Source organism: Eucalyptus grandis, chromosome 5 (assembly GCF_016545825.1).
Source record: "Eucalyptus grandis isolate ANBG69807.140 chromosome 5, ASM1654582v1, whole genome shotgun sequence".
Classification (NCBI taxonomy): domain Eukaryota; kingdom Viridiplantae; phylum Streptophyta; class Magnoliopsida; order Myrtales; family Myrtaceae; genus Eucalyptus; species Eucalyptus grandis.
This window is the reverse complement of record NC_052616.1, coordinates 36,509,952-36,524,451: the sequence shown is the minus strand read 5'-3', so window position 1 is coordinate 36,524,451 and position 14,500 is coordinate 36,509,952. Positions and strand designations below refer to the sequence as shown.

General features: G+C 37.7%; 1 protein-coding gene, 1 long non-coding RNA gene and 1 other non-coding gene across 3 annotated transcripts; 1 reads left to right on the top strand and 2 right to left on the bottom strand.

Moving 5' to 3' along the window:
• Positions 1–590: 590 nt before the first annotated feature.
• On the bottom strand, positions 591–1,372 carry LOC104444793 (60S ribosomal protein L27). Its single transcript, XM_010058532.3, has one exon. It carries the CDS (start codon positions 1,287–1,289, stop codon positions 882–884), a length of 408 nt encoding a protein of 135 aa, XP_010056834.2. The 5' UTR covers positions 1,290–1,372; the 3' UTR covers positions 591–881.
• A 6,281-nt stretch (positions 1,373–7,653) lies between these two features.
• LOC104446829 lies at positions 7,654–8,473 on the top strand. The gene is made up of 2 exons (XR_005550846.1): positions 7,654–7,801; positions 7,871–8,473. It is a non-coding gene; the product is annotated as an uncharacterized LOC104446829 (transcript).
• A 4,684-nt stretch (positions 8,474–13,157) lies between these two features.
• On the bottom strand, positions 13,158–14,016 carry LOC108959770. The gene is made up of 3 exons (XR_001987254.2): positions 13,949–14,016; positions 13,723–13,826; positions 13,158–13,270 (listed from the first exon to the last, which is right to left on the bottom strand). It is a non-coding gene; the product is annotated as an uncharacterized LOC108959770 (long non-coding RNA).
• Between the last annotated feature and the right edge of the window lie 484 nt (positions 14,017–14,500).

The following is a 14,500-nucleotide window of genomic DNA, read 5'->3' as shown; positions in this document are numbered from 1 at the left end:
TTGATTAGAACCATAATCCTAGCAACGGAGAATTGGACCTGATATTGACAACAAGGACTGACGCTGACATACAGCAAATAACAAAAGTACCAATGCTTGCATTAATATCATGTTGTTGGCTTTGATATTCCTATCACAATCACAAATCAAGATTTGGAATAAGATAAAACAAAAGACAGCTTCAGAGCATACTCTCTAGAATCAAACTCCTAACTCTGCAATTCATATGATCAAGTCATTATGCAAATAGAGAATCGAGGCCAAGAAACGAACAACTCTGTTCCCTCTTTGGTATTCACCGCCTCCCCAGGAAACAACTCAAATTCCTTAGAAAAGACAGCTTTTAATCACAAATAAACAGATTAGATGTACCACATCACCCTGCCCATACCTGATCAAGCATCATAGGTTGAAAGCAGACATTGCTTAGAACAACAGCACACTTATGCAAAATAATCCCTACTCTGTCCCCACTAACCGAGTAGCCTAAAGGATAAACGAATCGACGAATGAATGATAGTGCCAGAAACTCCCAAATCCACTCCTAACCCCGACATGCTCGACTCCACACAATCTAAACATTAGAAAAATGACCGCAATGAGTATATCGATTTCACTTCTGCACCGAGTCAAACTATTGCCCATATAGAAAACTGTCACAGCAAAAAACATTATCAACCCGGAACAGATCCAACACTAAAACATTAGCAGTAATAACACATTTCAAGATTGAATGAGATGTCCAAGCTCCAAATTACCCACTACAGCTCGAATCCAGGCTCGCCTCATTCATCGTTCGCTCGATCCACGTATCGAAAACAAAAAGGGATCAAAAATCGAATCTTGCCCCAACCCGACACCGTCCCACGAACGGACCGGACTCAGAACCTGAGCTTGGTGAAGAACCACCTGTTCTTGCCGGTCTTGAACCGCTCCTCGAGCCGCTTCTTGGCCTCCTTGGCGGCGGTGACCTTCTTGTCCTTGCTCTGGAGGGAGTCGACGGCGACGGCGTCCTTGAGGTCGACGTCGAGGGTGTAGCGGGTGGGCATCAGGTGGCGGTAGTTGACGAGCTTCACGAACGCCTTGACCCGCGACTTCTTGGCCGTCTTCTTGGCGGAGTCCTTCTTGACGACCTTGGCCGGGTACTTCTTGATCCCGGCGACGAGGCAGTGGCCGTAGGGGCGGTCCCGCGTGCCGTCGTCGAAGTTCCGGACGATGACGGCCTTCCGGCCGGCGTAACGGCCCTGCAGCACGACCACCGCCTTCCCGGGCTTGAGGAACTTCACCATCTTTGCCGGTTTCCTCCTGGAGATCTCGGCGGGGGTTGTCGGCTAGGGTTTCTTCTCCGCAGCAGGCGAAAGGATGCAAAGGGGATTTATATAGGCTTTTATATGTGGTGGCTTGGCAGAGGAAGAGGAGAGGAACAAGCCTTAGGGCAAGGCAAATTATATGGCAAATATATTAAAATATTTAAATCTAATTTTTTTAATAAATTTTTTGCAACTTCTTTTTATATTTTTTTTAATATTTCACGAGTCACTTTTAAAGTAGCAATTTTCGACACGATAATGATTCCATGGCACATGAATGACCAAAAATGAGCAAATTTGGATTTATGCTAACTATGTTAGTGACGTAACTTTGTTGTTTGACTTGATAAAATCGATAAACAAATCATCTTTAAATTCAATTTGTTCTAACTTGAAATCTACCTATCAACATTTTTAAATTATATGAGTTTGTCAACCTAATTACTAAAGTGACCTATATTGGTATATTTGATTAAGTTAGTGTGCTTATTTATTAGAAAAAAGATATTGCAAGTATCTAAAATTTTTCCCACTTCATAATTGATTGCCCAGCATTTGTTATTTTCAATGAAATACTTAAAAATTTCAAATGCGGGTTAATTGACATCTACTAAAATCATTGGCGAAAAATGTTGAATTAGACAATAGTTCCTATAAATAATTAATACCTATCCACCTTAACATTCGACATGGTGCCGTCATCTAGGTAAAGGGTGTAAATTTTGTTAAGTAGGTCATGTCCGCAATTCGAGTAAACTTTCGCTAAGTAAGTGGGTTATTTCTACAAAATTACATAATACGACAATTTATTTAATGAAAATATCAAATTGAGCTAAATCAAAAAAGTTGAGGTACTTGATTGAAAAAAGAAGTATTTAAGTTTGCTTATTTAATAATATAGACTTAGGTTGTTGTCATAGGAACACAACTTTTAATGCCGACACTAACTCAAAGAAAAAGGAGCAAGGTTGGAAAATTTGTCCTATGATTTAATTCCCAAAAAAACTACCAACTTTAACTTGAATTTCAATTCTCTTCCAATCTTTTTTTATTTCATTAAAATCACCAATTTTCAGTGACTACTTAGGTTAACTTTCTATGTAATGTTGCCTAGAGTTGGACGTGGCAATTCCACATGTACAATAAATCGACATTTCTTGCGGACTCAAATTTAAGGATTGAAAGAAAATCAAAAGAAAATCATTTTCATTGAAGGAAAAAATATCCCGACACATCTTCATCCTCAACCGAACTGACCCTCCCAATGTGCTTGCTGCCGACATTCTGCCGGCGAAGTCCGTCGCCGACGACCCTCTCTCCGTCGGCGTGCGCTCTTTCAACACGGAGTTCGTGCTCGTCGCCATGTAACTTAGGGAAAAAACAAGGGCTTTTCTCAAGAATTCAGAGCTCGATTCTTGCTGATTTCCCTTGGAGGAGCGATCTGCGCTTACTCGAAGGACCTGGAACGGTCGAAGGAACGATCTTGTCTCAGTTCGTCTTCGTTTTAGGGCTCGAACGAACTTCGACAGATATGGGCTTGCTCTTGCTCGACGGAAATGCTTCTTGCTCTAGTTGCTTAAACAGCCCAGACGACGGGTGGTGGTGCGCCGTATCGGGAGAGGGATGGAGGACAAGAGGGCCACGGACGCGAGCATGGAGAGGCTTGCCCCCACGTTCGTCGCCGCCTGCTCGTGATTTTGAGTCAAAATCAGAGGATACGAGGATGTTGCTCGCGGTGCCGTCAAAGTGCGAGATGCTGGTTCTTCTTTCTCGGCCATCGCGAGAAGACCAAACAAGGAAATGAGATATAATTTCTTTTCATACGGGCTATGGCTTAAGGACAGTGGAATCACTTTTGATCTCAATGATTCCTGGTTCTTCTTAGAGAGCTTGCACGGCTACTTTGAGCTCTAGGTGCAGCTTGCTATGTTGAGACAACGCAACAAAAACCCGATATCTTCACATGAGGAAATCGTCAAGTTCGAACAAGTTAATATATCTAATTAGATTTACATTCATTCAAATATTTAATCCATTGAACTATAGGTTAATTTGCTCCGCACTACACCAATTCTTTGATGTGAGATTTCTTTTAGTAAAACTCACACATGTATCTCAAAAAATTATTCCTAACAAATAAGCTCAGTATTAAGTTTGCTCCCTCTTAATTCAAATATCCTTCTATAATGAAATCATCTTAACTTGCATATTCACCAAACACCATAACAAATTGCAGGTGGAGCACTAATCAACAACCGACTCTTCTATTATTTGTTGGGAGCATACTGCAAAAACTCGATGTCTTCACTAGCAAAGATTATTAAAGAAGAGTTCAAGCTCAAGCTTGTCAATATATTTAGTTAAATTCACAGTCATTGAAAAGCTTAAGCTAATAAATTATGAATCGATTATGATGTATTAATTATATATTGCACCAATTTTACAATATGAGTCACACTTCCACCTCAACACTCTTGTGAGCTCAAGCTTCCATGGCCACGAGCACAGGCTCCATTGAAAGAGTGGACGAAAGGCAGAGAGGGTCGTCCGTGAACCAACCCTCTGGCGAGGGGTCCGAAAGTTGGTGGCAACACATGCTGAAGGGTTATTTTATTCTTTTTATTTTTATTTTTTGTCAATGTGAGGGGTTTGTTTAGTTGAGGATGAAGATGAGTTGCCAGTATATATTTTATATCACGGAAATATATATATATATATATATATTTTAAAATCATTAAATTAATATATTAGATCCTTAAAATCCACTTCAATAAGTGAGTTTGCATGTGTAAGTTTTATGAGACAAAAATTAGAATAAAATTAGGGTTCCACCTAGAAGTGGTGGTTTTCTAGAGAATTGGGTCATTATCCTACATAGAAAAGCTCGGCCCACTAACAAGGATGAGGTCCGGTGCAAACGTTGTGTTAATTCATTTAATAGCGGGCTGGCGTCGATGAAAAGGTTAGGCCCGACAATGATGAGGAAAAGAATATGGCCCGAAAACAAAGGAAAACCATCGAGAACTAAATGCATCATAGATATCCCATTATGCGAGTAATAGAATTCTATTTTTAGGTCTTTTCGGTTGGCTGTGGAATTAGATTACCTAAGGAATTGGCCATTCAAAAATCTAGATTTCTCATTTTGGAAAGAAATCTAAACTTCAAATTGGCTGATTCGTGGAATATGCTTCCTTAAAAGAAAGTGAAATTATATTATTAAGTAATAATTGTTACTGAAATTTCACTACCATCACAATATATACATCACCTTCAAAATCATGGAATAAATGAATCTCCAAGGACCCTGAGTGTTGGCTTGGTCTTAGTATATCTGCTTCGTTCGAGAGAAATGCCATTAGTACTATACTTTGTGATACCCAGGACCACAAGGTTGGGCTTGTAACCTCGACACCCTGATTTGGAGACTGTAGGTCAGCCTTGTGACCCTGATGCCTATGCCCTGGACCCCAATCGATCTAGGACCTCAATGATACTGGCCAGACTATGGTCAATCGAAGATTCTATTTCCTTAAGATTGGATTCTTTTGCCATTGTGGATGGCATTGTTGTACTTCATTCCTCTATCTATATTACTTTATAATAACGGTAATATAGTTTATTTTCCTCAATGGTAGCCATTTGGATTACTAAAAGTTAATGAAAGAGCTTCTATCTTGTGGAGAGTGGCTTTCTATTGTTTGATAGCTTGAAACATACCGCCTACCAGTTTGTTCATTTTACTAATGCTTTCAGAAATTACCAAGAGTCTATTTTATTACCAACGTTTATCAGATATGTTTAGAAATTAATAACTGTTTTGGTATTGAACTATTTTTTAAAGTTACCAACGTGTTAAGGTTACTTATTCTGGTGAAAAATTACTAATTGCTAATTTATCAATATTTATTTGTGGAGCTATATAACCAATGCTTATTTGATTTTTAATAATTTACTAATATTGATTAGCTATTCTTTATAGCAATTACCACACAGAAAGGTTAACAAATCCAACCTAAAATTGTCGAATTTTACTTGAATTAATTACTAATGTTTACTTGATTGTTTTGGAAATATCAACTATTTCGATAATTTACTAGCGCTGATGGGAAGAGCTTACCAACATGTTGAAGTCTTTTACGAAATTAGGTTCTCTTTTGAAAATTATCAACAATGTTTTTATTTTTATCAATATTTATTTTTGGAGCTTAAATTACCTAACTCTTATTTAGGACACTTATAAAATTTTATTTGAATATTAAAAAACGTTCGGAAGACATCCTTATGGTGTCTTGCTGATTCCAAAACTTTATTTGATATTAGTATCTATTATGATAAGGACAGATGTTGAGATCAAATTTAATCGCGTTGATACCGATGAAAAATGAGACTAGTGAAGACTAGGACAAAGATCGTGACAAGAGGAGAGCAAGTGTCCAATGACAAGTGGCTCATGGTGACTTGCAGATACCAAGGTCAATCTTGTGTCCATGAAAAGTCTTTGTATGCTGACATACTCAAAAGGGTTATTGAATATGCAATCGCAAGTTACTACATTCAAGCAATTACTGGAAAGCATCTATAGACTGGCCATATGGAGCACATTGATAATGAGTATTGGGACGTGTTGATATCAAGTCTTGAGTGATGATGGTGTGGTATTCGTTTACAGATGACTGTTGACTGTATAAGAAATAGCCCTTACGGGCTAAGAATACATGGCAGAAAAAACAAGAAAATACTTACAAAAAAGTAATGATAGCTTTTCGGGGTGGCGAATCGACAATTAGCAAAGTGACAGTCACAATAGATTCCATTTTAAGAAATCTGATGATATCGATAGGAATGATTGTATGACAATATTGATTTTTGCAAAAGCATCTAATAATTTTGAATTACTCTTTCCTTCTGATAAGAATCTCCAAAGTTGCGATTGATGATGTCTATGTAAAGGATCAAGGAAGTCACAAAAAGGGTTGGACCAAGAAATTGAAAATACCATCACTGTACTCCATCTCTTTCATATGTAATTATGAAGTGTCTTTGTTCTCCATTTGGTATTCCTCATCTAAGGTTTGAGCTTCTTTGGAATCTAGACAAAGTATACAGGTGCCAAGATAGTCATTATATTATGATAACGTGATCTATTGCTTGATAGACACTTGTTGATTGTAACTTGCTTTGAATATTAATGAAATTTAACCTGTGTTATGATTGTTATATGGACAGTAGATATAGGTTTTGGGATAAAGCCAAACTATTATGAATTGTTATGTGTTTTACTTCCTTAGTTCATTATTGTCAACTACTGATTACTAGCACCACTATTACATAATATATCTTATCAATATCTTATGCATACAACTATTATAATTTGCTTCTATTATTGTTGACTTATATTGGAGGAATGTTTTTCATAATCCGCGTACTACTTATTCTACCCTCTTCTAGGTTGTATTGTTAGCTCAACGAAAAAATAGCATATGTTTCATTCACTCAACCACATCAGTTGGGGAGCTTTCCAGCGGATAAGAACTACAAGTAAATATTGATAAGTGGACTCCCATACGAGCAGCTAATTTTTCATATAAGCTAGTAACTTTTAACATGCCCATAACATTCGGAAGTAAACCTTGTTAAAACTGCTATGAAACACGTGTTGTTTCCATGGACATAGCAAACGTTAGGACACGTGTGATTGCGCCGGCATGTCTGCTATTCGGTCGGCGACAGCAGCACACACAGAGACGTGGCAGGCTTCGGTGCTGAAACGTGGGTTATCCACAAAGCGAACGTGTCCGCGGTCCTCTCTCTGGTTTGCCCTCATCTTCTCCTCCATTTGCATCTGCTGCTTGTCTGTGTTGCGGCAGTGGCGCTGGAAATGGGTCAAGGCCAGGAAGTGAAGACCAGAAATGATCCCCATGTCGAAATTCAGGTTCGAAACCTGCTTTGTCTCCTTTTTTACTGCTAATCAAATGGGGTTTGTTAGTTGGTGACGGAGTGGAGTGAGCGAGGGGGCTTGTTGTGGAATTTTTATTGCAGGAAAGAGGGGAGATATTCTTCTTTTATAGGCCCAAGGTGGAGAGAGAAGCAGCTCATGGCGCCGACGACGTGCAGCGCCTTTACATAGTCCTCCGCCCAGAGTCCGGCGAGAGGCCTGTCGAGGAGAAGCAAGATCCCCACTCCGGCAAGGAAGGCACCGATCCCAATTCCAGCGACAAGGCCACCGTGGAAGGTGGTCACGGTAGCCAGGTAATGATGGTCACGAGAACCACACGACCCGACAACTTGCCTATGATCACCTTGTGATTACAAGCCTCTCTGTAAATCCCAAACGCAGGAAGTGAACATCGAGAAGCAGGTGCTGTTGAGGTTGATAGTGATGGGGAAGAAGAGTCTTCCGGACCCGAGCAAACGGAGCCGACCTCACTGGGGGTTTGTGGAGATGGTCACTACCAAGATCGATGATATCAAGTCGGCTCTTAAAGCAGGTGCTCTCTCTCTCTCTCTCTCTCTCTCTGGTCTCCCGTGATTTAAGTAGGACTTGTTGCTTCTTGCAGAGGAGTATGACACTTCCACAAGGGGACACCGCCACACGGCTGCAGCCAGAGCGTTGGGGGAGGAGTGTACCGCATACTTAGACACAAATCCAAGGGGAATAAAGCGCACACGCATCTCATATACAAGCTCGAATTCCCTCCGGAAGATGAGAAGCAGGAGCCCCAGGAGTCGCTCAACGTCGAAAGAGAAGGGTCCTTCCTCATCCAGATCAAGAACCCTGACCAGCACGGTGCCGGCCCTTCCCAGTTCAGGGGACTCCAGAGCAAGCGCAAGGCGGTGTTCCCCGCCCACCTACAGGGACAGTTCGGGCAGTTGAGGTACAGCCCGGCTGACCCGGCCGACTTCCTGAACTACGAAGGGTGTGAGTTGCTGTTGATATCGGCATCAGACGACATAGAGGAAGAGCTGGGGTTAGAGCTCAAAGCGGAAGGAGAGGCCGATCCCTCATGTTCCGATCAGCTCGAGACGTTCGGGGAAACTGCACCCGTGGATGCCCTCCTCAGGGCCACCTGGGTCTGAATTTCAATCTTTCTGATACTTTTTGGTCTGTGTTTAACTAGGAGGACCCGTTTCATGTTTCTACTGCAGTTGGGCATGTGTAATATATTTGGTAGCCCTGATGTCAATCTTTCTGATACTTTCTGGTCTGTGTTTAACTAGGAGGACCCATTTCATGTTTCTACTGCAGTTGGGCATGTGTAATATATTTGGTAGCCCTGATGTCAATCTTGCAATATAATCTGATTTCATCAGCCCAAATGGCTCTAGCCTACTTAGGAATGATAATGATGATTGCATGGCCTAAGTAATGGAAACGGCAATTCCAAGAAGTTGGTGGAATCACCATTATATGATTCACTTATAAATCTAAACATACGAAAAGGGATTGGCCATTCGAATTGTGATCACTTTCCTACTCATTCGTGCAAACCAAACATTCACATGGATCGGTATATTCGAACCTAAAGCATGTGGATGATAAAAGAGAGGGAGAGAGACTGAAAGACTAGCGGTTTTGTGAATGAGGAGTTTGTGAGCTTGTCGACGATGGAGATGGGTGATCGCCATATTCAGCAATAGACCCTTTTGAGATTTTTAAATACTCGTGTCTTTTTTCAAAATTTTCAAAATTCCACTTTAATATCTTTATTTTCACGTTATTATTGGATTGATGTGTTGTTGACTCAACAGGGAAAAAGAGAGAAGAACACAGAAAAGCTCAGGTTTTTGCTGCTTAAAAATGAGGAGCAGAACAAGCCGGAATTTACGGACTATATTACAATAAATTCACGAAATGAAATAGTTGTACTTATTTAGAATTGCATTATTTCGTTGTACTTATTTAGAATTGCATTTGTAGAATTTCGTAGAGTAATTTTTGCAGATGCCTATTACTTATTTATTTCATTGAGGAATCTAACTATACCTAGTTAGATGCCAATTGGCTCTTGTGGGAGAAGCTCTAGCTATGCGGAAAGCCCTCATTTTGAATTGGATGAAGCCTCATCGGCTGAGTCATTTATCCTTTATTTGTTTTTGAAGGTATAAAAAATGTTTGGCTACACAACCATCATATTGGATCAATTCCAACATCCTCTATGACCATAGCCAAAATGTTGATGTGCTTAAAAAAAGACGAGATATTAGATTCTTTTTTATGATATTATTGATTGTACGCAATTGCATGTTTAATTCACTCATTCATACTTGTTTTCATTGATTGTGTCGTCTATGTAGACTCACAAATTTTATGTTTTTCAATCATGCCATCTCGTGATGTTTTATAAATGTTTGATATGATAACAACTTCTATTGTTATCATTATTCATGGAAATTATGTAGTATAAATTGATCCAGCGAAAAAAGAAACTGCATTTGGAAAATTACCTTATTTTATTTTAAAAAGTTGCCGCGCACGGTGTGGATTTTCACTCAAAAAAGAAAGAAAAAGAGACATATATGAGAGAGAGAGAGAGAGAGAGAGAGAGAGAGAGAGAGAGAGAGAGAGAGATTTTGGTACTAATTGTTGTGCTATTCAGTGAAAAATCACAAGAATATTATATTTGTCTAAGTGAATATAAAATAAAATAATCATATTTCAAGCAACATGTCACATTATTAATTGACTCAGAAAAATGTATTAAAAAAAATCATCATTGAAGTACTTTCAACCGAATATAATATGACATGTTGTCTACACATGTATAATTGGTTTGCTTCGCTCCAATAGTGCAACTACTTTTTCCGTAAGTTCGATGCATTGGAGACAATTTTTTATTGAAAATCAGAGTTCTTCCCCAACTAATGAATATAGTATCACCGAATATGGACACCAGCCATTGTTATACTTTGGTAAGGTATTACAATTGTAAATTATTTCCATGTAATCTGACATGGACATCGAGTTCCGCCACAAAATTAAGCCAAAAAAAAAAAAAAAAAGAAGGGAAAAGGGTTTAAGTTTGTCATTTTGTTAACTTTATTATTTGCTTGCATTTAAATAATGATGCTAACTTATAAAGCGCATCAATTAATGAGTAAAGCCACAACAGCTAAATTACATTTAATAAAGCATTTTTTTTTGTTTGCATTTAATAAAGCACTTTACACAAGACATGTTCTCCATTTAACAATGAAGATTTATTAAAGTGTTTTTTCTTAAATTATTTAAGGGGTTGCTAATTTGACGGTGGGCCTCATATGGAAGGGAATAAAGAAATAGTTTGTTTTGCGGAAAATGAATGATTTGAATTATCATTTTAAAAATGATTGTTTGTATTACTTATAAAAATAAATGAACGGAAACATTTCATTGTCAATGATAATGTTTAAATATAAATTATTGTTTAAATGAAAACATTTCTCATTGACTAATTATTTGAAAAAAATGTAATAATTACTTTTTAGAAAATATTTTTCAAATTATTCATTTTTCTCAAAACAAATGAAATCTATATTGACATATCAATATTTACATGTCATCCAACCATTTCTTCACATTTCTCCTAAAAGCAGACAAGCATTCATCCAAGGTCTTTGTCATCTTCCAAAAATTTCCTTTTGATGGATAACCGCTGGTCAACTTCAGCTTGTCACATGGTCTATTATCTATTCTTCTAAAATTTGCCCGAATTTATAAGAATATATAAACAGATTATGATCCAAAATTACCATATTCTTTTCGGCAAATGTTCTGGTATTTCTAGTTTTTACTAGAATTGATTATAAAAAAAACTAAAATTTGGACTTCTCACTACTAGAAGGAAAGAGACATCTTGTTCCCAATTGAAGAATAAGAAAAGCACGTTCAAGTACGAAGCAACTGCCAATTGCCTCTGGACCGAGCAAATCACTGAGATTTTCTCAGTCAACATCGATCAAGACATTAATTGACTCATCAATACTATAGATTCAACTATTTAGAACATAATTGGTATAACTGGGAAGCTCAAATCCAGTCAATGCAATTCTTTCCCAGGAAATCCATGATCATCGTTAGGGATCACACGACATGGTCCCGAACTATAAAGCTCAAAATTATCAATAGTGCGCCTGGAATTACCTCAAAGTTCGAAAAACTCGTATCAAACCACATCACAAAATATGTAGACAAAAATTAACCTCAGAAAACTGATGCTTGCACAGGTTTATGCTGTAAAATTATCTAAACAATCTGATAATCAAGTTAGAGCACAAAATCACTGGTGATCACATCTGCAACCCTCTTTAGACACATGAACATCCTGGCAAAAACTTATATGGACATGTATCACGCTTCCTTCCTCAGATCCCTTGATGAAATTCTACGATTAGAAGAGCAGTAAATGGCACATGCATCATCAATCGGAGTGCATCGAATCATTTGAAGACACTTTGTGGGATGCTAACAACATTTACACAGATCTCTACACTTAAAGGGCTGTTTCTAAAATGTTTTAACATCGTGAGATAAAATAATTAACACTAATTGTTTCTGCCATACCACAAACTAGAGAGAATCTTACTATGCTAAAACCAGCACCAATAGTGTCACATTCAGATTTGTGCTTTATCACAAAACTACAGTTCAAAAGTTATCTTGCAAATAGTTCATTTCAAGAGTGGGAGCCACCTTGAAGTGAAAGTTTGACTTAGCTTATAGTCAAATGAATAGATTAATTGACAGGAATAAGAACAATGAACAATATGATCAGAATAAACCAAGAATCAGTAATGAAGAGCAATGACTTATGTTCTTCCTCATTGTGCTTGACTACCATCATACAAGTAAATCTATAGCTATAGGTATACTCGATCTTAACATGAGCATCCCATCAAACCGTCACAGCAAGAATCATTGCCACATCGCCCAAATTTGGCACAACCTATAATATAAAAGGTCACACCATGTACACACTAGTTATATGCATGAGTAACTGATAATCATTCAATATGCATCAGAGGTGCATCATATCACCATACATGATGTACGTGATGTTCATAAAAGAAAGGATCATAAGTTTAAAGGTTTTACCTAGTTATGCAAAGGCATGAGAGTGTTCAACAGGATGAATTAATGCAGGTAGATCAAATGAGAAGCGTGATTTACCTGTGACCTATGAGGCTTTGAAGCTGAAAATCAAATATGAGCCTTTAGCATATGTATAAGATACTTAAACAAATCATAGATTCCACAATGTCATTAACAAAAAATGAATGGAAAAGAAGGGGAAGAAGGGCAAAGAGAAATGATATACATGGAACAGGGTTCTCCAAAACAGAGAAGAAATATGAACCAAGTTGATTTTATCATTACAAAGACAAATTATTTCAAGGCCATGTTTTCCGTATGCAATGAGTTTCCAAAGTGTACTAATTATCTCAGATGCATGTAAAGATTATGATCTGACTATAACTGAAGAGCTCTTACTAAAGAATTGCTCAACCAAGAACCATGTATGTATAGCGGTTAGGGATCAAGGAAGAAGACATCTCTCTCAAACAAGTCTAATCAAAGAATTCTCAACTATTAAGATACTACACTTCATCTTTTTCCTTAACCGAGGACATGACATCCCATTTCTCATATGGCAATTTGGCTAGGAATACCTAGTCTAAAGTAAAGCCACATGTGATAAACAGGGCAACTGAAAATTAGCAAAAAGAGAGACAGCACATCTGAAACTCAACCTTTTGTTTCCCAGGCCAATTCTACACATTTGCATAGCAATTATTAAATGGTCGAGCATTCTTAGCGTCGGTCTGGGTAAGTGTACTTACCATCTCCAGATAAACACCTTATCCTTGATGGATGCTTGCAATTTCATTAAGCCCCTGTCATTACATGATATTCCACTGGGCCAGCTTCATTTCTCTTGGATGTAAGGATACAACAACATATCTTCAGTACAACAAATGATCTAGAGAGAGAGAGAGAGAGAGTTGTTCAGCATAATATGCAATCACTGAAAGGCCCAGCAACAATTCTTTTCCAGCTTTTTGAGGGAATCGGTTAAAAAGTAAAAACAGAAAGAGGCTTCCCGAACTCTTTTTAATCAATATGGAAGAGGATGAGTACAAGGAAGACAACAGAATTTGAGTTTAAAAGAGAACTTATTCCGAGGAAGGGTCTTTCAAGAAGATGTTACTAGCAGACGCAATGCTCAACTTCATTGATTGAAAAGGTAAACAGAAGGTAGAATTGCTCTATTATGCTCATTGAAGCCTCTTAAAAAGTGTAATTAACTGTGGGTCCATTGAAAAAGAACTATCATTTCCCTTAAGTTATCTCATGTAAATAGGTGCTAACAGCAGTATTATAACATTGTTACACATAATTCAATCGGTTAAAATGGTCGATCGCCGCTCATACCATTAGGGTTTCCTCGTTCATAAAAATCTCGTAGAGGAGAAATTGCTTCTAATGCCGTTATACCTCCACAACATTCGAAACCCTTTGATCCAGAATTCCCATTACTGTAAGAGAAACAAGAATACAGTTGGAAATATTGAAAAATTAGCCAGACTCTTGAAAGGGGGAACATAGATGAAATTTCTGTGGAAACCAGCCAATATTTCCAATGATTCTGCATTTGTACCTAGCTCATCAGCTTGAAACCAGAGACAGGTTCCACTTGCAAAACATTTCCAAATTTCATGCTGGAGATAATTTAGTAGACTAATTGATGAAGCACTTTGCACCACTTCTCAAGGGAATATTTCATGTCCACAAGTTATCAAAATTGAAATCTTGAAAAATCAATTGCCTGCTTTACTATAATTCATCTTGAGTTGAATTTTGTTCACAAGGTCAAACTCGAGATAAATTTTAAGATTGTGTATTAATTGCTCATTGATTCGTGTTGAAATTTCAAGGAGGACATCTATAGATCTGGTTCTTCAGCTTGACAACAAATATAACATAAATAATATAACTTTTGTATTGTGTTCATTTAAATACCATAATTTCTTTTTCGCTTACTTTAGTGCCATTGGCGAATTTGCCTTGTTGGAAAATTTGACATGGTCGTCCTATGATTATTTTTATTATCTTTGATTTATTTTGAATTTTGAATTTTTTATTTTTATTTCCTCTTTTGCTCTTTTCAATGTTGGCGAGGTCGATGGTGAAAAAGGAAAAAGAAAAATAC

Coding starts and splice junctions, on each gene's coding strand:
- LOC104444793 (XM_010058532.3), bottom strand. CDS start 1,289: ATGGTGAAGTTCCTCAAGCCCGGGAAGGCGGTGGTCGTGCTGCAGGGC.